The sequence below is a fragment of the Andrena cerasifolii genome, chromosome 15, assembly GCF_050908995.1.
Source record: "Andrena cerasifolii isolate SP2316 chromosome 15, iyAndCera1_principal, whole genome shotgun sequence".
In the NCBI taxonomy this organism is placed as follows: Eukaryota; Metazoa; Arthropoda; class Insecta; order Hymenoptera; family Andrenidae; genus Andrena; species Andrena cerasifolii.
Genome location: NC_135132.1, coordinates 9608964 through 9632314, shown reverse-complemented (window position 1 = coordinate 9632314; position 23351 = coordinate 9608964). Strand labels below are relative to the sequence as shown.

Below are 23351 nucleotides of genomic sequence, written 5' to 3'. Positions count from 1 at the left end.
CAATGTTACGAGCATAGTAGAAGAACTGCGTATACATATTGTAGATACCATGGTCGCGATCGTTCACAATTGACTTTCGGACCGGTTCGCATTAGCGGTACGTGCGCGCCTGCGCACGCCACGACGCGCCATTTAGGCGGGCGCTAATTAATCGAATCAGCGGCGAATAAAGGGGGGTCAGGAATTAGTTAGAGGAACGAGTGACGATTTCGCAAGTGGAGTACGCGTGGTTGCCAGCTCCAGCGTCGATCGTCGCGGTGATCGAGGGTGTATAGCTGGCAGAGATCGATCTAGTGAAGAAAAAAGTCCCTAGAGCCTGGAGCTGCGCGGTATGCCTGTACGCATGAATGAGAGCGAGCGAAGGAAATATGAACGCCAGTGTCGTTCTACGAGAGAAGTGAATTATGAATCGTTGTGTCAGTCACCTCACCTATATTATACAGTGTCATAATACTATGCTGCCATATGATATAAATATATGTCTACGGTAAGGAGTATATTACTAAAACATTATAAATAAATATGTTATAAGTAGCTGCCTTTTGCTTCCTTTCAGTGGATACTTTATTTACTTTCTGCATTCGTTATTGGAGTTTGAAGATGAGACGCACCTAAATCAAAGTTTCACGAACTAAATCATTTCATATTTCGCGCCATTGTCAGCCATCTTGATTTACAAGTTCGCGAGCGACTCGCCAGGGGGCAGCGAAGTCGACGGAACATAACCTGCAGATGGATCGACTAATATGACAGTATATAGTGATCGATGCGACTCGCGAGGGCGGACGTATCTCTTCAGCGAAGAACATAACCTCGATTCTTTTACGTCCGAAACTTTTGGGAGTTTTCTACGATAACATCATTCTTCTCATATGCTTCCTAAACGTCGTCGAATGATTCTTGTACTCTTCAGTTCCTAATCGAATCTCGAACATTGAAACTGGTCAAGTATCTGAATCTCTATTTCGAGGTTATGAACGGGTTTCATACGTTATTGGTACGAAAATATACCTATGCGTCCGCAAAGGATAAGATATAAATTTATTGCGTTGAATTAACAAATTCGTACAGTCACGATTGCGAGGGTGTACCTTGGTTTTTCTCTTTCAGATATCTCCATTGTTTGTAGCACACACAACTTAACTTATGTTTTATTATGAAGCGACGTCAAAGGAGACCCGTCTTAGAATTAAATCAGTCGCAATCTGGTGCTCACGGGGAACACGGACAAAGTAATAATCTGCACAATTACTATGAAAATCTGCGCCGACGTGTAACGGACGCTTTAGCAGTGGCAGAAGCTCTTTATATCGGGATTTTATCACGTATTAATAACTTCCAGATAAACGCAGGCAAGTGAGTGGCGATTACCCCGGACAAAATGTGCCAGCCAACTCCTTGGCAAATTTACTTTGCCACTACAATTCAGATAGCGATACCGAGGAGTCTAAGAAAGACGTTTGTAAGCTAGACGATCAGGTCAACAATTTCCTTAAGGTAAGATACTTTTATGCGCATACTCCCATTTACTCGGGCAATGTTTCGTACATCAAATCTTTCGTGGATAATGTTTGAGGGGGGAAGCTAGTTTAGGGCGCTGAAAACACGGTGATTTTTAAGAATTATTTTCTCAACAAATATAAAGCCAATCTTTTCAAAACTTTAAGGGTGTTTTACTGCATATTCAGACAAGAAGAAAACATTTTTTTTATTAGAAAATAATTCGTTTAACATTGAATTTTTTCTAATGAAGCTACTTCGAATTTCTGTCTGTAACTTTGGGAATACATTGTCCATGAGAATTACTTTCGATTAAAGAAATAAAAAAAAATCAATATGTTCAGCGTCCTAAACCAGGTTCCCCCTTAATATATATGCGATTTACAGGAGATTCAACTCATAGCTCCTAAGCAGCCAATCCCAAACGAATCTAGCAACTCCGCCTTAACTGCAAATTCTAATACTTCGGCGAATGTAAACCATCCAGGACTGAGTAAGATTTTATCACAGTGTCCGCTTAAAAATTCAGAATTTATCTCTACCGACGTGTCTTTCTTTTAGTGTGGCGAGAATGTTTAGACGAATCCTCGGGCTATCCTTATTACTGGCACATCGAGACCAACGAAGTAACGTGGGAGATGCCGGAGGAGCTGCAGTATTTGAAGAACAATGCTAAAACAAGCTCCGCGGGCAAACCGCACTCGGCGCAAGAATCTCATTGGGTGGACTTCTCATCCGTTGCATGTAATTACATTCCCGAAGATTATTTCCTTGGTTGTAAGAAAAACGCCGCATATCACAATTATAAAAAAAAATTGAGTTTGTGCATTAATTCGGCTGTGGAATATGGGATTTAGGGATTTATTAGGAAAAAATGTGTGGGAACTGTTCTAGTGCCGCACGGGAGGCACTACCTTTGGGCCTCTGCATCTCTGCTAACATTTCGAATTTAGAGTACCCCCTTAAATATATAATCCCTTCAGATCAGCAATCTCAAGAAAACATCCCGGAAGGGATGATACCGCGAGAAGTGGTGGCTCGAAACCGTAATAGGTACATTTGCAACGAGACGGCTAAGAAGCAGGAGCCCCAAGCTGACCAGGACACAGCGAACACGTCCGACACGATGGACAATGACTCCGACGATGGGTACGCCACTGAGAACATTAACTTTTCTTTCAGGAAGCATCGTACCATTTTTAACGAAGATGAACGCGGTTTTGTAGGAAAATAGAAATGATAACGTCCTATGGGAGCGACGAGAGTGACTCTGACACCGCAGATGAGAATCATTCGAAGGGCGAAGCTGTGTCTGTAACCGAAGCGACGTCTACGAGTTCGGTAGCAAAGTCGAAGAGCGTCGAGGCATTCCCTTCCTCGGCTCCAGCGATGCAACCGCAGCTGCCAACGACTTCCCAGAATCTGGATGAGGAATGCGATAGCAAGAGCACCGTGGAGGACCCAGAAGTTTCGGATTCAAAGTCGACGGAGGAGAAAGAAGCGAAGTACTTAAAGAGTCAACCTTTACCAGAGTCTGAAGAATGCGGGGACAAAGGTGGCAGTGATAACCGAACAGTAAAGGAACCCAAAGTGGCCGTAGCGAAGAAGAGCAACAGCAAACATATCCCTAATTGTGACTTGGACTTCCGTGTGTCTCTGGTGCCTGGGTACGACGAGGATTCGGATGTTGACGAGGAGTTGGAAGTGAAGCAGGAGAAGAAAGCTCTGTTTCCAATTCCTCAAACCGAAGACACCGTAGAAATTGTGCCCTTGAGAACCATGCAGAGCAAGCACCCCGCTCTCGATAACAGCCGAGTAACAGATAGCAGCGATACCGACGTTAACGCAGAGAGAAAGAACGAGCAGGAGAACGAAGGTACCTCGGAAAGCGCAGAGTGCGGAGAGGAGCCAGCAGCGAAGGCCGAAGACGACGGGCAAAGGACTAACAAATTCCTTGACAATTTACACGGGCGTAGCAAGTTTTTCCAAAGGAAAAAACGAATTGCGTTTGACGGTAGGGACGCTGATATTTCGTGTCGATTAATGTTATTACATCGAAGATCCTCTTTTCAGTTCCATCTACGAAGGCGAAGGTGAGCGACGATTCGGAGGCGAGTAAAATAGAACCCGAAGCTCCGCAAGAGGATGCGAAGTCGTGCGATAATGCTGAACGCGATGGAGAATCGTGCCAGGAGGAAGCGACTGCTGTGATACAAAAAGAGGGTGCGGAGAATAGCGGGAATGCGAAAGAAGAATCGGAGAACACCGAGGAAGAGACGCAGACGGCTTCGGAGACGCCTGAATCGAAGGAGGACGAGGGAGAAGTGAATCTACTGTCGCAGATCATACTCGAGAAGCTGAAGTTCCTGTCGGAGGGGAAGCCGAGTGTGTCGCCTGTTCAGATGATGTTGATACAGTTACAGGTAGATGAGAATTTTACGAGGCTGGAGTACAGCGGTGGGTTGACTGGCTAGCAACACTTGTTTGTGGATTTCAGACATTGTGTGTCGCGTGGGAAGGAGGTTACTTAGAAAAGAGTTACTTGCGTAGGTGGTTGACTGACACCAGTCACGAACTGGAACGCTTGGAACAAGAAGCAACACCACCAGGATGGCTTTGTCAGTGGGATAGGTATAGTATACCATCTAAAATTTGTGTATTATTTCGTACAAATAAACATGAATCGTTCCATACAGAACATCGTGGTATGTTATACACGTCACTATTCTATGAGTCTTTGATCATGTAATCTTTGCATGTACCATTACAGCAATGTAAAAGTGTCGATAAGTGGTAATCGAGGCCTCTTTTCACATTTTAAACTTCTATTTCAAAGAGAGATTCCTTCAATTCTCTGTTTCCGAACGGTATAAGATCTTTGGTTAATCGCTTTAAATTGTCTTTTCAAAAGCAACAGATTACTTTTTCCAAGTTCGACCTCGCTAGCTTCAAGTACTTAATCAACTTGACTTTATCAATTTCAGAGTAAGCTATAGTGAGATTTGCTTCTAAAATTTATAGGATCATTGAGTCTGGTCGTATTTTACCGTAAACTTGCATTTACCGAGATACAGGTTTCATTTGTACATAGAAGTGTACGCGAAAAAGTTCTGCGTTGTTTTTCTTAAACTATAAATAAATCACTGCAGCAGTAAAGATAGGCCAGCTAAAGCAATGAACGAAGAAGACTTGGAAGAACCGGCAAAGAATAAAGCCAGCGTCTGATGACTTAGCACGAAGAATACGCGACTGTTATTGAGCACACCTGAGTAATTCAAGAGCGAAACTGTGAGGCGACGAAGGTCGCGAGCTTGTTTCAGCGAACGAAGCGGAGAAGCAAGAATCGCAATGGATGACACGAGTGAAATGAGTTCAGACCCACGTTCTATTTAATAATGGAGTTGGAACCGTGCAAGTGTTGAAGACACTACGCGGCGGCTCAAAGAGGCTGCTGAAGATTGATAGGAAGATTGCGCGAGAAGAGCTTGCTGGAAGAAACCATCGAATATCAATGGAAACTTCAATTATACTTGGGTGCAGGACGAAGCCTGCGATCCAAATAGCTGCGTACTTTGACCCACCCTCGTCGGCATAAATCTTCTGCACGCCTGTTGACCGAACAATCATTTGGAGAACCGTGACATGCTTTACACTCTTATCTTTTAATATAAATATTTTATTTCTCATACACCGCTCGCCTGTCTTGTCGAACACTCTCGTATACAAAGTTTTACTTGCATCGCGTGCAAAGAGAGATATTGTGGTAGTTGAAGCGGTCACGCTCCGCCCCCCATGCGAGTGCTTCGTGTCGCATCTTCGAAAATCATCCTCGGGACATGCATAATCAGTTCGCTTAATTTCGCTGTAGCGTAATCGCAGACGTGTTGTCGACGTAAACTCGATGCTCGTGTTGCGGAAGAGAGCGCCTTCTATGTAACCGCTAAGTAACACTTAATCCTTTCTGTAATAAAAGGGCCAGGCTGAGTCGTTAATGGCACGCCGAGTCGCAGGTAGGAGTATCAACTGATTTGTTTTTCTAGCTAATAAGTCGCTTCAGAGCTCGGGAGGACGTTCCTTTCACGGAGAAACGTCCCTCGAAAGTTTGTCTGTCAATGTAAAACATGCAAGTAAGTCAACCGTAGCCCTCTGCGCACTACATTCCTTGGCGGGCATTTTTTCCAGGTCGCATAAGCGATATTATTACCAGAACACTGCGACTGGAATAACCCAATGGACCTATCCGGACACCGGCATCGCTGGTGGCGCAGAGGAAATGGAAATCTGCTCGACGCCTCCACCGACGGAGCAAGAAGAAATGATTGCGCAAGGTATAATCAGATTTCATTAGCCCTCGAGGAGCAAAACCACTTTATCGAGGTTCAGCCTTTGATTTAGGTAGAAGTAATTACAGATTTCTCGTGTCTCTTCGCAGCAGCAGAAGAAGAAGGACTGAAATCGAAGCCAAAGAAACCACAAGAAGGTGGCGAGATGAATGAGGATGCAACGGTTGCGAGGAACACTGAAGTGGAAGCTCCACCCCCGCCACAGATTTCAAATCCAAGCCCACCTCCGCCGCCAAGAATATACGCGGAGGATTTGAAGAAGGATAAAAGGAAACGAGAGACAGGCAGCGATAAACTAGAAAAGAGGCAACGATTGGGAGAAGGTGCGTCTGTTATTCAGGGGGTAGTGGACTATTTCAGCTTCAAAAAGTCGATTTTTCTTACCGATTCTGAAAGTCTTATCCTTTATGAATATTTTAAACAGAATTTCACGAAGAAATTCGAGTAATTGTAGAAGTTATACTTAACTTTGTAGCCGTTTTATCTGGAAACACCATTTTCAGACACGGCGTACATCATACCTCTAGAACCAATGAATATTTTCACTTGAAATTTTTACTGGACGAGTAGAATTCGTAGGTTTCATTTAGCGTATCTTCTTTTAAAGATGGGACAGTGATCGCAGAGGTGAACCAAATAGAGAATCCTTCCGTACCTCCTCATTCTTCAACTTCGCTGTCGCCTCAACCGACCCTCGCTAACGTAACAAACGTAGAACCTCTGCCACCCGGCGTAGACTTAACAGAGGCGCCTTACGAACTGCCTGCGACTGCTCTGAAAAGAATAATATACAGCGCGGTGCAGCCACAGGGCGGTGCGCTTTACACCGCATCTGCGAGGGACCCAACGGTGCCTATCCTGAGTCACCCAGCAGCCATTGTTCAGGAACATTACCTTCAGTATCCAGCTTATCACCAGCACTTGCACGCTGTAAGAATTTAATTAGCTCAACTGTTCGACCTATTAATTCCGACACCTCTAGGAATGATTCTATGTGGTATCCAACAGCCGGCGGCCTTAGTACTTCCACACAAGCACAGTGTACAGCCAGCGATCCAACTGATACCAGATTACACGCCTATTTACACGAATCACAAGGTGATCGAGAAGCCACCCGTCAAGACGGCCAAGGAATCGCTGGTCTCCGCCCTGGACTCGTTCTACAGCGACATAGCTCGCATAGAAAACAGTGGGCCTGAGAAGGTCCCTCAGAGACCGGACCCAGCGATCATCGAGCCCCCTTCGTTGCCGCCAGAGGAGCCGAAGGTCGAGGTGGAGCAAGAGCCTCCTCCTGTCGACATGACCGTGAAGGAGAAGAAAAGGAGAAAGGTAATGTCATTTTTAGTCCAGTGAAATTAGGATCTGCTTTCGAAATAATTCCCAGCAAGCTACATTTTGGATGGGTCCCCACCGATTCGACATCCGCTAAAAATTTTACAGAGAATTTTACAGAGAAATTTACATGAAAATGGTTACTCCTACGAAAAAAAATAGTTGGACTTTTTTGTAGAGAATTTCCTAATATACAAGTTTGATAATAACTATTTTTTCGTAAAACTGGTAACTAACAGTTTTTTTTAAGTTCAACACTCTGTAAAAGTTTCAGCGGGTGCCGGATTAATGGGGACTTTGACATATCGTTTAAAACGACGATATATAAAGGTCCATGCCGAAATTTAGCTTGCTGGGAATTATTCCGTAGATTAGCCATATTTCCGTCTAATTTTACTGGACTATTTCGGCAGTGGAGAAGAAGGGGCCGTAGGCTATCGCGCAGTATGATTTCAGGCGAGAGTTGGTATCAGTAAGAAGCACAAAGAAGTGTCCAGCATGGTCGCCAAGTGGCAGAAGGTGCAGCAGCACTTTGAAAATACGTAAAGTGACTTTGCAAACGGAGGAAATGATTGTTCAGCGAGGGGCAGGTAACTGAGGACACCTTATTCCTTTATAATACTTAGATCGACGCTTCTTCCAAGTTAATGGACCGAGAACTTTATCTTCCAGGTGAAACCTTTCGTGTAGCGGAACTGTACCCGCAGCTATTACAATTCTGAACTTTTCTTTTCCACCCTTAGAAATTCAGAGATATCCTATTGTTTCTTCTGTGCACAGGAGCCAATTAGTTTCTCTAGAAGGGAGGCGTTATTGGAGTTCACAAGCATTTAAAATAGGAGAAGCGTTACAGGTCGTTGGGCATCCGCTTTCGTAACTCTTCAGTTCGCGCAGTCGGAATCTTCCCATCCCTCGACGTTTATTATCGGAGTGCCGTCGACGTTGTAAATACCGTACAACACTTTTATGTGCCGGGCGGCCGCCGCAAGTGGATTTAAAATTACCGCCTATTTTCTGAAGACGAAAAGCGGCGGCCGCCCGCGTGTTCTCGAACGGATGTAAAGATATTATAACGTTACGATTGTTATATGAAATCGTATTACGGGCGACGTGATTAAATGAATGTTATTTAAGACGCGGGACCGTGTGAATGTTTAACCAGAGACCATATTTAGATACTTCCATGAGTAGACGAATATTTTTTAAACGAGCCGCGCGAAGGCCAGTATCACTGTGGAGACTTATTTGTAATGTACGCGTTGCAGAGTTCTTTTTGTAACGATGTGTAAATACATGATGAACAGAATATGTATAAAACTTAATTTAATTATTATATAAAGGCGTCTATTTAATTCGCGAGGAGGAAGAAAGAAATTATAATTCCAAGTTCTACGATCAACACACCAGTCAATACCTTGCCGGCTCTTCCGCTAGACAGCTGTTTAATTAGGCTGAAACATCGAGAGATAATGACTACTGTACCCCCTCATATAGCCAGACAGGCAGCGAACATTGAATCGGTCAAAAGGAATTCACGAAATCAAGAAATATACAATCCGTGTTTAAAGGTAAATAGGTTGATTCTTTTGAGGTTAGGTCAGCATTCTTTCCTTAATTGCGGGAAACATTAGAATGTTGATTATATTCACTAAGTGAGCTATATTTTTGATTTAATAAGTAATTGATTTTGGTTGTTAATTTCTTCTTTTAGAGGAAGTGAAATTACCTAACCTCAAAAGTTAAAGCTACCACTAACAAGGGAAAAAATTCTGAAACTTTGTGAATATGTAAGGGATTTCCTCCTGATTACAACGCAATTTTTGTTTGCTACCCAGATTCACTCGAAGGAGGTGAAATTAACCCCTGAAGATTCGGCTATTTTCCGATTTTCTGTTATAACTCGCGAATTGTAAGAGATAGAAATAAAGTTTCGAGACAAAAGTTACTTATTTTAATCAGATCTATCAATTGGTAAAAAAAATCATTTACAGTTCGCGAGTTATAACAAAATCGGAAAATAACCGGATTCTCAGGGGTTAATTTCACCCTCTTCGAGTTAATTCGGGCGGCAAACAAAAATTGCGTTATAATCGGGAGAAAATTCCCTACATATTCACAAAGTTTCAGAATTTGTTCAATTTCCAGGTTCGCGATCTTCCCTCGGGAGAAGTTTTTAGGTGTTCGCCTCCGATTGCTTTGGTTTTAAATATGTTTTAGAGACCCGAAAAATTCGCCATTTCTGTTCCAGGAACACAACTTGTCCTCGAAGTGCCTGGACGATAATAATTACGCCCACGAGAAGTGCACAGTGTTCTTTGACAATTACAAGATCTGCAAAAACTTTTGGGTGACTTATATTCTTAATTCACGTGTATCTCTTTCACGCTTGGCGGGAAGCTCATGCGTGTTCCTGGTATTTTAGAGTAAGGTAATGAAGGACCGTAAGTCTCGCGGTATCAGCCCAATTCTTCCACTGCCCGAGGAGCGAAATACGATAAAAGAGGAATACCTTAACTCGCGAAAGCTGTAACACAACTCCTGGATCTTTTTTTTGTAAACATATGGGGCGATTGCATGCTTTATACTCCGTGTCGCGTAAAGGTGTCTGCGGTATGTCTAAGTATTACTCTCAGCTATTAACTAACTGCCGTTACAATTTCCGAAATATACAACTAATAAAAGTAATTCCGAAGTAGATCAAGCGAGTGGTTTGATTGAAAATGAAGCAGTGAGTCACTGGACCGGACTAATGTAAACACAGGTTAATCAGCGTTCGTCTCTGCGCGTTGTTGCGTGGATGCCGGATATATCCGGCGTTAGGAGTGAAAGGGTTAAAGATACGTAGATCCCGAGAGAAACGGACGTCGATTTACGTAAAATCATTTTAATATCTTTGGCAGAAGTAAACTTTTGGGGAATAGCACAATTACATTTACCATCGATAAAGGAAAGCTTACTTACATCGAACTGAAATATAAATAGCTACGGCGCAAAGTTATGTAGGGTTTTAGTTAGAACGGATTACATAGGTCTTATCGGCTGCTAGTTACGCAAGTACGCCATAAACATTCGGGTTGTTAAAAAATTTAGCGTTTCAGGATCGCTATGCACAAACTACGTCCCTTTTCTTTCGAAGACTACAATATGTACACGTGCTAGATTTTACAAAAGACTTCTTTTAGTCCTATGAACATTCGGTTCCAGCTAGTGCTCGGAACGAACGATTGACTTGCGTTGCGAGAGGTAACGCATTGAACTCCAGTGGTTACGATCGCTAACATTCATAACGCGAAATGAACTAGCAAGGTATTGAAAATTACTCGATTTAGACTACGGATCTACGCGAAATGTATGGCTCGAATCGTTGGATTTAATCTACGCTGCTATAAACGAGTGTGAACCTTGAGCGAAAATTCTAATTTTGTTCTTCCAACGTGGGGTACTTTAATAACTATCTAATATATAATCTGCAGGCACAGGACGCCGCGTATAGAAATATATTTCGCTAACATTTGACCCCGATGCTTTCTGACGCGTTACGCTGCCCGCCAATTTCAGTCCGCGCGAATTAAAAAAATAATTTAAATAATAATTACCATCTACGTATTGTACATTCTCTACTATTGTCATGAAGATCGTGTTCCCAACCGAAAAGCTCGATTAAGCCCTAATGATCCCGGAGAGAAATTATCAGAGCAAAGCATTTAGTTGATAAGGTGCTGCGATGATCGACGAAAGGTCGCACAACGCCCCGAAATAATCATCCTTCGTTAAGATCGTTGTACAACCTTCGCCCGAAATTAAAACCGCTTCTCCACGAAATTCTGACTGTGACTTCGCGCGCTCTTTCACCCACGTTGAAGAGCCAGCAGTTTTACACCAGCTTTTGAATTCTTGGATACTCGAATTTTGACGAACTGCTTAATTTCAATGGAAACGGTTCGCGAAACGGTAACTTTTGGTCAATATAGAAACACGGATTCCTACAGTTCCCCTTCGAATTGACAATTCTACCTTTTAATCTACGGATTTGTCTCCTTCCTCAGAGACAAGGAGTTTTCTCGACTTGCCTCTATCGCCTTGTCACTTGGAATAAGAGAGACTGCGCAACTTCGTACGCCGTCCGTCTGATTCGCCGCGGCAAGAGCGAGAATTAGTGAGGGGCATAGCGATCGCCTTATTTCAAGAGCCTACTTAATTCCCTTACTGGCTACGGATGTCGAAGAATCGGTTAATTTGACGTCGTTGTCGCCGTTAGTCGTAAAGTATCGACGTTCCTAGGTCTCGCCCAGTTAAATGCAAAAGATAATCAACATACACATGCAACCTTACACAAAATAAATAATGTTCTCTTACATGTATAATCTTATTACAAGTGTACACCGACGTTACTCCACCATCTACGAAGTGTTTTATGCATCCGGACAATACATGTTAAAAACGCAGAGCGAAAGAGATCTCTTTTCCTACACCGCGCACACACAGTCAGAGTTTACGAACGGAACACAAAAAAGACGACGGGTGCTCTTTGATCGATTACGCCTTTAAATGAACGCTTGAAGACAGAAGCTTGAGAACGATCCCGCGGCTGTGTATCACAGCTACGCCGCGGGACTTCGCGTGTTGCTTTTAAATGAAAACTGCGCGCCTCCGCGAGCGGCTAACGAAGATCACTGAACAGGTACTGTTTCTTAATCGGATATGTGACCGGCGATGATTGGATGCCTGAACGAACTGATTCTACCCACCGTCCCGTTCCCCACATACTCCATTTGATACTACTCTTCAGCGAGGCTGCTCCGGATCAGCGTAATTCGTCGAGTCTGCTCTTCCCCTTGTCTGCTCTGTAATCACTGGTTCGTAGCTACCTCCGACCTGTTCGCTTTTCCTCCGTTTTTAACATGTATCGTCGGCAAGTAGTCAATCGGTGCGATCCTTGATGCGGAATGTGTGGATTCGGAAGTGGCGACACATCTGACGGACCTGGCGTAAGAATTTTCATTATTGCAAGCGATGCGCGAGAGTTGGAGGTGTGCGAGAACCCGGAAATGTCGCGTCGGGTCGGGACGAGAAGTTTTCTCGGAATCGGGACGAGTTCCTGAGGGTTTCGAGATTCCCGAGAATGTCCGGGATTCCCGTAAGTGTCGGGATTTGTATTATTAGGACTGACTAATGTCGTTCCGACTCTCTCGAGAATCCTGGACATTTTCGGGTTCTCGCACACCTCTAGCGAGAATAAATAAGTAGATATCGGAGCGTAGAAGAGAATGTGCATCTTACCACGCACGTGCCGTAGTGAATGTGAGCTAGTAAAGCCACGACGGCAACCATGTAGGCACACATCAGGTCCACGCTGGGCAAGATGAAGGAAAATAGCGCTGCGACTCCTACGGGTAGTAATATCCAAGACAGAAGGTCGCATCTGGTATTACTCATTTGCGAAACAATCAGCCGACACTGGAAATTCAGGGAGATATTAATATTCGATGGATACTTGAGTTTATTCAATCGACTGATTTATCCATCTTACGCATATATTGGAGAAGATGGTTCCAATAATCAAGAAGACTATTCGTGGATCTTTCTCTACGATATTGCTAGGCGAATGGACCACCCAGATTGTTGAGATTGCGAAGAGCACTGCTAGAGGTAGCAGAGGTCTTATGGCGTCTAGGAATGTTCGCATTTTGCCAGTCTTGTCCCTGTACGATCTGAAAATGGAGGTAGACTTTGGGTTATCGGGACCAGCGAACAGATACTTGAAATGAGTTGATTCGACTGTACTGACTTGTATATGTTCCAGAGAACCACAGGTAGACTGGTCAAAATCGCAGTGACGTAGAGTACTATTTCGAACATCACTCCGATGGAGATTTCACCAGGCAAGTCAAGCTTCCAAGTTCTGTGCCCCCCTACGCTTGATATAAGGAACACTATGATAGTACCCTGAAAGTTTAATACGATTATCAGTCGCTTGAATTATAATTAATTATCGACAGCGATAAAACAAAATGGGGAGGTGTAGAGGTGTGCGAGAACCCGAAAATGTCGGGAACCCGAGGTCGGGACGGGTCGGGTTCCCCGAGAATATACGGGATTCCCGAGAATGTCCGGAATTCTCGAGAGAGTCGGGAGTAACACCTCTAGGGAGGTATTGCTTACCACCATAGATAAATCATATCCCCAGGGAAGGAATAACACCCCGGTGTTGTATTTCTCCCAATGCGTTAAGTAGAAATTGATGAACACGCTCCACAGTATGAAGTACATTCTCAGCGGGGACACGCTGTGATCCGTCCTGCCGAACACAGAGAACATACAAACTGTAATGAGTATCGTCGTCCAGCTATCCAATCCGTGGTCAAATAATTCTCCCAAGGGCCCAGACGTCTGCGTACGCCTGGCTTGTTTCCCATCTATGCCATCTGCGACAAAAATATTACCATTAAAAGCAGGGTCTCTCATTTCTCCTGAGAAGCATTTCTTACCAAGCGTGTACGCCATGAAGACATTGAACGCCCCTAGGGCGAAGATCCATCTCGGTATAGGAGGATACTGTGGTTTATCATCGCTCGACGCGTACAGATAGTAATCGTAGCTTGTGAATATCGTGAAGTTAAGGACCGTAAACAGGAATCCAGAGAAAGTCAACATGTTCGGCGCTACCCACTTCGGACAGTACTGAAAAAGTATATCAACCTCCCATAAGAGACTCCACCGATTAAAGTATCAACTGTTTGTACAGAAACTCTACCTGAACCACTTTGTTCCAAAACGGGTGCATTATGTATACGCTGAGGGGACTCGTGTCCACTGAGCTATACTGAAAGTAAATAACACAAGTTAATTACGAGGCGATAATTATGGAACGATTTACATAGTCAATTACTTTCCAAGAATATATCAGCAAAAGCATTACTTCACGAAACCCATTCAATGCAAATGCAAGGTAATACGTTACGATAAACTTTCGTAATACATTTCCCTGGCAAAAGCCTACGACTTAAAATCAGCAATTACAAACTGCTTAAGACGCATCGCAACTGCAGCTTGGATTTTACGCCTATCGTTGAGAAAAGAGTCTACGATACTACGCTACTCCTCGCAGAGTAACAGCGTCAAGTCTCGAGCACGTTCCACTGTGGAATCTTCATGCTGCGAGCGCAGCTACGCTCGCGCGCCCGACCCAGACCTAACCCAGCGCAAGCATGTCCTATCGAGTTCCAATGCTTCCAGCAACGCAACTCATCCTCATCGCTAGCAATACGCATAGAAGAGAGCGCCTAGCTGGGCGCAACCCGGCAGGATCTTCCGAGCTCGGAGGGCCGCGGGGGGAGGGAGGCACTTACTTTGTAGCTCTCGAAGGCGGTGAGGTGCTGCTCGGTGAGGTACTCGACCTCGAGGCCCAGCTTGCGGTACATGGTGAAGCCTGAGATGCGACGAATTACGAAGTTGGAGATCGGCGGTGTTTCACTGCATCGAGGCGTGCGGGCGAGCTGCCCCGGAGTAGCGTGAAACGAGCGAGGTTAGATCTCGGCGCAGCATGAAGGATATAACCAAGCACGTGCCCCCTGTGGAGTGGCCGCGGAGCGAGCGTCAATTCATCGTGACAACGAGCGCAAACGACACGCGAGCACCGCGAAAATCGGCTTCCAACGAAGTCGTGCGGCCGTTCGCCTCAAGGCCGATCCTCACGTGTCTGAACTGGAGAGCCCTGCGATGGGAAAAGGAAACCGATCGATCGTCCTTCGCGCGGTCAATTGAAAGGGGAGAGGACGCGAATCACGCCTGATCATGCCTCTCGCGTGACACCGATAGCGCGTCACGATTCTCGAACTGGCTCGATTAGATATCTGATATAATGAGATGTCATGCGGGTGGAGGGGATAATTATTGACCTGGGATCACGCTTGGCTATTACGTGAATAAATGATGCGTTTATTAGTATTTACGTTCGCTGTTTTACTTCCATTAGGTGACCGAAGGTTTCTTCGATCTGGATGAAGCGGAAGTATTCCGCATCGATGATTGATTGGTTGCGAGGGGTGGGCGCTTGTTAGTCACCTTGTTTACGCAGCGTTATACAATTAATTGTGGGTGTTCGGAAACTGTTAATGCTGCTTGGTATGCACTCCGCGGGGAGTAAGGGGAATAATGAATAGTCGAACGAAGGTGTAGGATGAATATAATATGCATTGGGATACAGTGATGGTATTACATGGTTCTTAATATCCTTTTATTACAAATATGTACATCGCGCTGTGCTCCTTACGACGGTACAGTAACTTACTAACATTCGTGCCAGTAACCTGAAACGCAATTACAGTGTGTAAGAAATCGAAGTCGGTACATCGCGATCGCGAATAGGCGGTCGAGACTCACGTGGATTCACTTCAACAATTGATGGCGCAGGGTGAGGAACGGTATGGCCATTCCGCTGCCGAAGAACACAACAAACACTGCGGTGAGCTTGAATCTGTTGTCGATGCTAAAGGGGAGGTTCTGAAAAAGCGAAATACATTCCGATCACAGAAACCACTATTTTACTTGTATGTTAAACGCTTGGATGCAATTTAGTTTAAATCATCCCTGTTGTAGGATCCGCACGTAGATCCAAAGAAACGTTTCGAAGCTGAGCATCCGGATGAAAAAACTCCGCGGCGCAATTACGCAATAAGAGTTGGTGGTCGGTTTTTACGTACAGCACCGGGGAAACCGTCTGGTTCGTGGCCGCTTCTTCTCACAGCGCTGGTCACGAAAGTCCTGACGTGTCGTGAAATCATCTTCGAAGCTTCTTTTCAGCCTTTAAGCACCTTGCGTCGCGTTGATTACCTCCGCGAGCTTCTGACTAAAATGGCGATCGGTCGTCTGCTCGACGCGGCCATAAGGGGGTAGACACGTCACGTGACCTGGCCGATTCGGCAGGTCGGTATTACAGCATTTTTTTCTGCACAGAAATGGTAATACCGATAGATCGACGATTACCCGGTGAACGCGAGAGGGAGCTGTTTGCTATTTCTGTATTCTATTCTGAATAAGGAAAGAAATTCTCAGCTGTTCCGTTATACTTATAAAAATTTAAACGGAAAGTCGGCTGGTACTGTAAACGTAGAAAATTCATTGTACATTTTAATTACTTGAAATGTGCTTATGCTACAATATTCTACGTTAGCAGTAAGGAATTCTAAGTGAAAAGGGAAAATAGATGAGGGAATGTCCCCAGAAAATGAAATTTGTTAGGTTAGACATTTTTTTATTAGCAAAGCACCGAAACAGAACATGAAATACACTTATTACACGTCCTCTGCAGAAAGCAGTTATCAACAAACATTATATATATACAAAATTGTATTGAATGTTGAATTGGGCTAGTGAAAATGCGCAGACTGGATACGCGTGATTATTATGTGGTCGGCTCCTCGAAGTGACAGAAAATATAACCTAAATATATGCTATATGACAACAAATGTTTAGTGGCTATTTCAGCTTCGAAGGCATCGCCTTAAAGTAGCAAACAAGAGCTACGCCTTTCATGGGCCTTTAAACAGTTCTCGGTTAATGTGATGCTTTTGAAAGACTCGAAGCTTGTAATTTCTGAATGCAAAATTTTTTCTGTTGCAAAATTTTCTTCAATATCGACTTATTAACAAAGGAAATCTATGGTATTCTTAAGGAAATACCATAGATATTTGAAATTTGGATAGGAATATGTAGAAGGTATTTCTGAATAATAATACAGTTTGTTTCAAGTTTCTTTCAATATATTTGCATAAAAGGCCTTTACAGTGTTACAATAAAGTATAAGGTATATAAAGTCACTATTTTCTTGTGATTACTATCAAGGTTTCCATCATTCCGTCGAAATATTCCGAAGTTAAAACCTGTAAGAAGAAAAATATTTTTAGTAACTTGACTTGTCTATTATTGAAAATGGGAGAAACGTTACAACATTTTGTCACGTATGAAAATATATTAGTAAAGGGAATAATTTTATTGTGCAACATGTTGATTGAAATTAGTCGTTTTAGATTTTATGTTTCCGGTAAGATTTAATATTAATTCCTACCACTCGTAGCACTGTAATCTTATTTTAGAATCAGTCGGTAACGTTGGGTGCGACACGAGAAGCGGCCAATTCAGCAACTACCTACTCTGAAATCTGTTGAAATGCTGTGCGTGTGTGCGTGCTTGTATATGTGTGACATGTTTAGAGTTTAGAGTGTGCCAATGCGATAAAACTAATCTCACATACTGTAACTAGAGCGATTATTAATCGTGTATATTTCTGCTTTACAGGTAAGGAATTTTTACATAGAAGACGTTAAACCGGCTGCATTTTCGACTGGGTTCATTGATGAAATTTGCACAAGATACTGCTTCAGCCGAATCCAGACCTAACCCAGACCTTTTTTTTTTTTACGTGGAGAAATCCCTAACGGATACCCCTAACCCTCACCTAGACCTTTTTTTTTTTTTTTTTTTTTCATGGAGAAATCCCTAACGGATACCCCTAACCCTCCCCTAACCCAGACCTAACCCAGTTACACTTGCAACATTTCATTGTATTGCATTTCACTTATTTGAATAAATTGCAGTTAAGTGGTAAAAGAGTTTTTTTATTTAACGAGCACTACTTACTCCTTCCTATTCCAAATCACATATAAAAGATATGCTAAAAAGAACACCTAAAAAGATCCTTTCACGCAGAGTGGTTTTAAAAATCTTCGCATTAAAGCACTACTTTAAATATCCCATTCACTACTCTCAAACTCTATCGACATTCGTTCAAGGCTTCTACTTCTCTTCAGAGACATTACTTTGCGCTACCTCTTACCACGTCATGTTATCCTGTTACGAAGCCTGATTTTAGAGATATCTGAAAATTTTCGCCAGATTTTGGCCCAGGTATTAGGAGAACATGAAGCGAACAGAGGTATTCTGAATTTCAGCTTCGAAGGCATCCTCGACTCTCTCTCCGAAGACGTTACTTAGTGCCACCTCTTTCGACATCATGTTCTCCTGTTACAAAGCCCAATTTTGTGCGTTCTGAAAATTTTCGCCAGATTTTGGCCCAGGTATTAGGAGAACATGAAGCGAACAGAGGTATTCTGAATTTCAGCTTCGAAGGCATCCTCGACTCTCTCTCCGAAGACGTTACTTAGTGCCACCTCTTTCGACATCATGTTCTCCTGTTACAAAGCCCAATTTTGTGCGTTCTGAAAATTTTTGCCAGATTTTGGCCCAGGTATTAGGAGAACATGAAGCGAACAGAGGTATTCTGAATTTCAGCTTCGAAGGCATCCTCGACTCTCTCTCCGAAGACGTTACTTAGTGCCACCTCTTTCGACATCATGTTCTCCTGTTACAAAGCCCAATTTTGTGCGTTCTGAAAATTTTTGCCAGATTTTGGCCCAGGTATCAGGAGAACATGAAGCGAAAAGAGGTATTCTGAATTTCAGCTTCGAAGGCATCCTCGACTCTCTCTCCGAAGACGTTACTTAGTGCCACCTCTTTCGACGGCATGTTCTCCTGTTACGAAGCCCAATTTTGTGCGTTCTGAAAATTTTTGCCAGATTTTGACCCTGGTATCAGGAGAACATGAAGCGAAAGGAGGTATTCTGAATTTCAGCTTCGAAGGCATCCTCGACTCTCTCTCCGAAGACGTTACCTAGTGCCACCTCTTTCGACGGCATGTTCTCCTGTTACGAAGCCCAATTTTGTGCGTTCTGAAGATTTTTGCCAGATTTTGGCCCAGGTATCAGGAGAACATGAAGCGAAAGGAGGTATTCTGAATTTCAGCTTCGAAGGCATCCTCGACTCTCTCTCCGAAGACGTTACTTAGTGCCACCTCTTTCGACGGCATGTTCTCCTGTTACGAAGCCCAATTTTGTGCGTTCTGAAAATTTTTGCCAGATTTTGGCCCAGGTATCAGGAGAACATGAAGCGAAAAGAGGTATTCTGAATTTCAGCTTCGAAGGCATCCTCGACTCTCTCTCCGAAGACGTTACTTAGTGCCACCTCTTTCGACGGCATGTTCTCCTGTTACAAAGCCCAATTTTGTGCGTTCTGAAAATTTTTGCCAGATTTTGGCCCTGGTATCAGGAGAACATGAAGCGAAAGGAGGTATTCTGAATTTCAGCTTCGAAGGCATCCTCGACTCTCTCTCCGAAGACGTTACTTAGTGCCACCTCTTTCGACGGCATGTTCTCCTGTTACGAAGCCCAATTTTGTGCGTTCTGAAAATTTTTGCCAGATTTTGGCCCAGGTATCAGGAGAACATGAAGCGAAAAGAGGTATTCTGAATTTCAGCTTCGAAGGCATCCTCGACTCTCTCTCCGAAGACGTTACTTAGTGCCACCTCTTTCGACGGCATGTTCTCCTGTTACAAAGCCCAATTTTGTGCGTTCTGAAAATTTTTGCCAGATTTTGGCCCTGGTATCAGGAGAACATGAAGCGAAAGGAGGTATTCTGAATTTCAGCTTCGAAGGCATCCTCGACTCTCTCTCCGAAGACGTTACTTAGTGCCACCTCTTTCGACGGCATGTTCTCCTGTTACGAAGCCCAATTTTGTGCGTTCTGAAAATTTTTGCCAGATTTTGGCCCAGGTATCAGGAGAACATGAAGCGAAAAGAGGTATTCTGAATTTCAGCTTCGAAGGCATCCTCGACTCTCTCTCCGAAGACGTTACTTAGTGCCACCTCTTTCGACATCATGTTCTCCTGTTACAAAGCCCAATTTTGTGCGTTCTGAAAATTTTCGCCAGATTTTGGCCCAGGTATCAGGAGAGCATGAAGCGAAAAGAGGTATTCTGAATTTCAGTTTCAAAGGCGTCACCTTTAAAGTTGCGAATCGAAGCTGCAGAGGTTTGGAATTTGGATAGGAATATGTAAAAGGTATTTCTAAATAATAATACAGTTCTTTTCAAGTTTTTCCCACTTTATTTGCAAAAAAGGCTTTTACAGTGTTACAATAAATTAATATAAGTATGTAGAAATGAATGCTGATTAATATTGTATTATTATTAATTATAAAATATATAATTTCACTTCATTTTATGTGTGATTTTATTCACTATCAGCTTTCCATCATTTGTCTCACTTAAAGTTCCTTAATCCTGTCCACCGAGAAATGTTCCCAAGGTTAATCTGTAACAAGAAGAAAATATTTTTAGCAATCTGATTTGTCTATTATAGAAAATACAACAAATAGATTTGTCTAATATAGAAAATACAACTAATTTCAGGCAAAACATATAAAGAATATAATTATCTTCCTAATTTAAGACAATTCCCCTTTATTTCATGTAAAATACATCTCAACGCTGTACAATTCTACTAACATATCAGTAAAGTACATAGGAAATGTATAATATATTAGTAACTTGAAAAATATTTTTAGTAACTTGACTTGTCTATTATTGAACATGGGAGAAACGTTACAACAGTTTGTCACGTACTCTTTCTTTTCGACTTATAACAAGTAAATAAGTCGAGAAAAAGGAATAAATTTTTTTGATATTGCGCTTCATTTTCGAGAAAATCGACTTCGAAATTCTTGATGATGCGTGCAGTCGCGTATAAGGAAACCTACCATAATGAAATTCACGGGCGATTTGGGTGTAAGTGGAATTCGCCCCGTTGCTTCGAGTAGTTTTGAAAGTAACTTGAAGATAGCTAACATTACTGAACACAAACGTGAAATCAGTATACTTGAATTCAAGCGACTCGAAGTCAAGTTACTCGACTAATCTGAACGAGGCTTTAAGGCGAGTCCGCAATCCGTCGGTTGGACAATAGTTCTCCCACGTGTAGGGGACGCGTGGGAAAGCTGGCGGAAAAATGGCGTTTGCTAGCGTTTGCTTCGTCTTGCTGCCAGGCAGAGGGTTTATATTTTATATACACGAGAGTTCCTTCACCTCGTCAAATGTGTAATTCAGGAAATCGTATTTGGTCCAGAGCCGTCCTCCTCGGCCGCGTGTCTACACGCACGTGTCGATGTGGGAACTATATCACTGCGGTGTATTGTTGTTCGCTGTAAAGCTGGTAATCAGCTTGTAGATCACACAGCTCCAATGGCATCCACCAGTAGAAAGTCGTCCACACCTGAATCTGCTGAGGCAAAGCGTGCTTTCGGACCACAGGCAAGGCAAATTATATATAACGTTCACCAGTACTTGGTAGAGAATAAGAGGATATTTAATTTATGTTACAACTCTGTGGAATCTACCGCACAAGCTACAGGTATCTCCCCGTCAAGCGTAGCAAGAATAGTGAGGGAAGGTAAGATGTCGTTGGCCGCTGGGAATCCCACGCCGACCTTCGTAAAGCCCAAGAATAGACGAGGCGGGCACAATAAGATTGAGTTCGACGAGGGGATTCTGCGGAGGAAAATATATGAGTTCTATACTAAGAAAAAGGAGTCGCCGACCGTGCGAAAGGTGCTGCACTGCCTGAAAGAAGAGGGCGTCGTGAATTGCAGCACGAACACCCTCAGAATAAAGATCGCCGAGATCGGGTTCAAGTGGAAGTCCTGTAAATATAACAGAAAGTTCTTAATCGAGCAGCCGGAGATAGTAGCGTCTAGGTTTAGGTACTTGCAGGCTATAGGGGAGCACAAGCAGAGTCGGCGCCACGTTATCTATTTAGACGAGGCCCACGCGCACTCGTTGCACAATGCTAAAGTCTGTTTGCAATTGCGCGAGGACGTCGGTGCGGCCTCGTCAGTTTCTACGGGCAAGAGGCTGATCGTCGCCTGCATCGGCGGAGATATAGGCTTTATAGAAAATACTCTTCTCGCTTTCGTGTCGTGCGCGACGGCGGGCGATTGCGACAGAAACATGAATCTGAACAACTTCCAGAACTGGATTCAAGAGCGGGTGATTCCTAATTTACCACCGAGCTCGGTGGTGATCATGGACAACGTGGCGTATCACTGCCTCGATAAAAATAAGAAGCGAGACAGCGTTGGCTTGAAGAAAGACATGCAGGACTGGCTGAGGCAGAAGCGAGTGCCTTTCTCGCCGGACATGACGAAGGAGCAGCTTATGAACATTATTAAAACGATACCGGACCCGACGCAGTACATTTTAGACGAGATTCTTGAGAAGAACGGTCATACTGTGTTGAGGATTCCGCCGTATCATTCGGACCTTAATCCTATAAAGTTAATCTGGAAGGACATTAAAGGTATTATGGGTAGAGAGATAAAACGCTTGTCTAATGGTACAGACGAGAAGAAAGTTTTCCAGATGAACAGCTTCGACGAGTGTACTCAGGAGAAGTGGAAAGACTGTTGCGCGCAGGTGGAGAAAATTGAGGAGGAATATAGGATAAGCGATAGGCTAATGGAAGGGAGTATGGACACGCTTATAATGAACTTAGACGACATTGTAACATCTGACGAAAGTTCGGAAGATGAAGATTAAAGATTTGTACAGCACATGCGCGAGAGAGAGAGAGACGGGACTTCTGCGAGAATGTGCGTGTGTATACGCTGCTAGATCTGAAAGCTCCTGGAACGAGTGAAAGGGTTGTATGCAAATAACGTATGTGATATTATTGAAATAAAAATTGTACTTTAATTGTTATATCATAAAGAGCATAATCTTTTTAATACTTTCGTTTTCTATTGTACCATTAACAATTTCATCTTTGCACGTCCAGCATGAAACTATGAAGCGTTAGTATGAATGCTTAAGCATTTGCTTAAGAATAAGTAACGACTGAGAATACCGCCCTAAGAATAAGCAACGACCGAGAATACCGCCCTAAGAATAAGTAGCGACTGAGAATACCGCCCGAAATCGCGCAACACTGCACGCATGCTGCGCTACTCGCTAGTAATTGGAGGATTCTAGGGAATTCTACGAATTAGGTTATGCAGTCTATTCACTCACCGCATGAACTACCAATCACCATTACCTGCAGTCTATGCAGTCAATGCGCGAAACGGAACACACCCTAAGTGACGCTCCTAAAGCAAAGAATTGCTCACCTATAGCTAACAGACGAAAGCCCCGAATTAATTAGCCAGTTTTCGTAACATAATCGCTATTTGAACACTAAATACACTAGATAGTTCTTACTACTTTAAAGCAAACTTACTCAATATTATATTTATTTGCAAAATACGCACCTTTTCATTCTTATCCCGGTTGAATAGATCCCGGGAGACCCG

General features: G+C 43.4%; 5 protein-coding genes and 2 long non-coding RNA genes across 11 annotated transcripts; 4 read left to right on the top strand and 3 right to left on the bottom strand.

Moving 5' to 3' along the window:
• The first annotated feature begins 759 nt into the window (after positions 1-759).
• LOC143377340 (uncharacterized) lies at positions 760-8514 on the top strand. 5 transcript variants are annotated; one of them, XR_013087298.1, is made up of 15 exons: positions 760-997; positions 1111-1232; positions 1343-1497; positions 1888-1993; positions 2062-2244; positions 2484-2649; positions 2727-3514; positions 3574-3923; positions 3998-4131; positions 5683-5828; positions 5912-6166; positions 6451-6773; positions 6852-7172; positions 7589-7765; positions 7848-8514. XR_013087298.1 is itself a non-coding variant. In XM_076828511.1 (15 exons), the coding sequence occupies exons 2-14, from the start codon at positions 1157-1159 to the stop codon at positions 7719-7721; spliced, it is 3066 nt and encodes a 1021-aa protein (XP_076684626.1). In that variant the 5' UTR covers positions 760-997; positions 1111-1156; the 3' UTR covers positions 7722-7765; positions 7848-8514. The 5 variants fall into 5 exon arrangements, 4 of the variants coding, with proteins under 4 accessions (XP_076684626.1, XP_076684624.1, XP_076684623.1 ...); XM_076828511.1 differs by having other exon boundaries at positions 5939-6166; positions 7632-7765; XM_076828509.1 differs by having other exon boundaries at positions 5936-6166; positions 7632-7765.
• A 93-nt stretch (positions 8515-8607) lies between these two features.
• LOC143377342 (coiled-coil-helix-coiled-coil-helix domain-containing protein 7) lies at positions 8608-11492 on the top strand. Its single transcript, XM_076828513.1, has 3 exons — positions 8608-8743; positions 9424-9522; positions 9598-11492. Exons 1-3 carry the CDS (start codon positions 8645-8647, stop codon positions 9703-9705), a joined length of 306 nt encoding a protein of 101 aa, XP_076684628.1. The 5' UTR covers positions 8608-8644; the 3' UTR covers positions 9706-11492.
• LOC143377341 (ethanolaminephosphotransferase 1) lies at positions 10299-15010 on the bottom strand. The gene is made up of 8 exons (XM_076828512.1): positions 14525-15010; positions 13930-13998; positions 13664-13856; positions 13338-13600; positions 12964-13121; positions 12706-12886; positions 12456-12632; positions 10299-12158 (listed from the first exon to the last, which is right to left on the bottom strand). Exons 1-8 carry the CDS (start codon positions 14594-14596, stop codon positions 12096-12098), a joined length of 1176 nt encoding a protein of 391 aa, XP_076684627.1. The 5' UTR covers positions 14597-15010; the 3' UTR covers positions 10299-12095.
• A 345-nt stretch (positions 15011-15355) lies between these two features.
• Positions 15356-17486, top strand: LOC143377410 (uncharacterized). Its single transcript, XR_013087322.1, has 3 exons — positions 15356-15479; positions 15552-16100; positions 17472-17486. It is a non-coding gene; the product is annotated as an uncharacterized LOC143377410 (long non-coding RNA).
• On the bottom strand, positions 15395-15958 carry Cox7c (Cytochrome c oxidase subunit 7C). Its single transcript, XM_076828633.1, has 3 exons — positions 15878-15958; positions 15558-15677; positions 15395-15484 (listed from the first exon to the last, which is right to left on the bottom strand). Exons 1-2 carry the CDS (start codon positions 15956-15958, stop codon positions 15564-15566), a joined length of 195 nt encoding a protein of 64 aa, XP_076684748.1. The 3' UTR covers positions 15395-15484; positions 15558-15563.
• Positions 17487-20090: 2604 nt separating the features above from the next.
• LOC143376868 (uncharacterized) lies at positions 20091-20907 on the bottom strand. The gene is made up of 2 exons (XR_013087179.1): positions 20766-20907; positions 20091-20320 (listed from the first exon to the last, which is right to left on the bottom strand). It is a non-coding gene; the product is annotated as an uncharacterized LOC143376868 (long non-coding RNA).
• A 96-nt stretch (positions 20908-21003) lies between these two features.
• Positions 21004-22787, top strand: LOC143376867 (uncharacterized). The gene is made up of 2 exons (XM_076827625.1): positions 21004-21315; positions 21416-22787. Exon 2 carries the CDS (start codon positions 21460-21462, stop codon positions 22597-22599), a length of 1140 nt encoding a protein of 379 aa, XP_076683740.1. The 5' UTR covers positions 21004-21315; positions 21416-21459; the 3' UTR covers positions 22600-22787.
• The last annotated feature ends 564 nt before the right edge of the window (positions 22788-23351 follow it).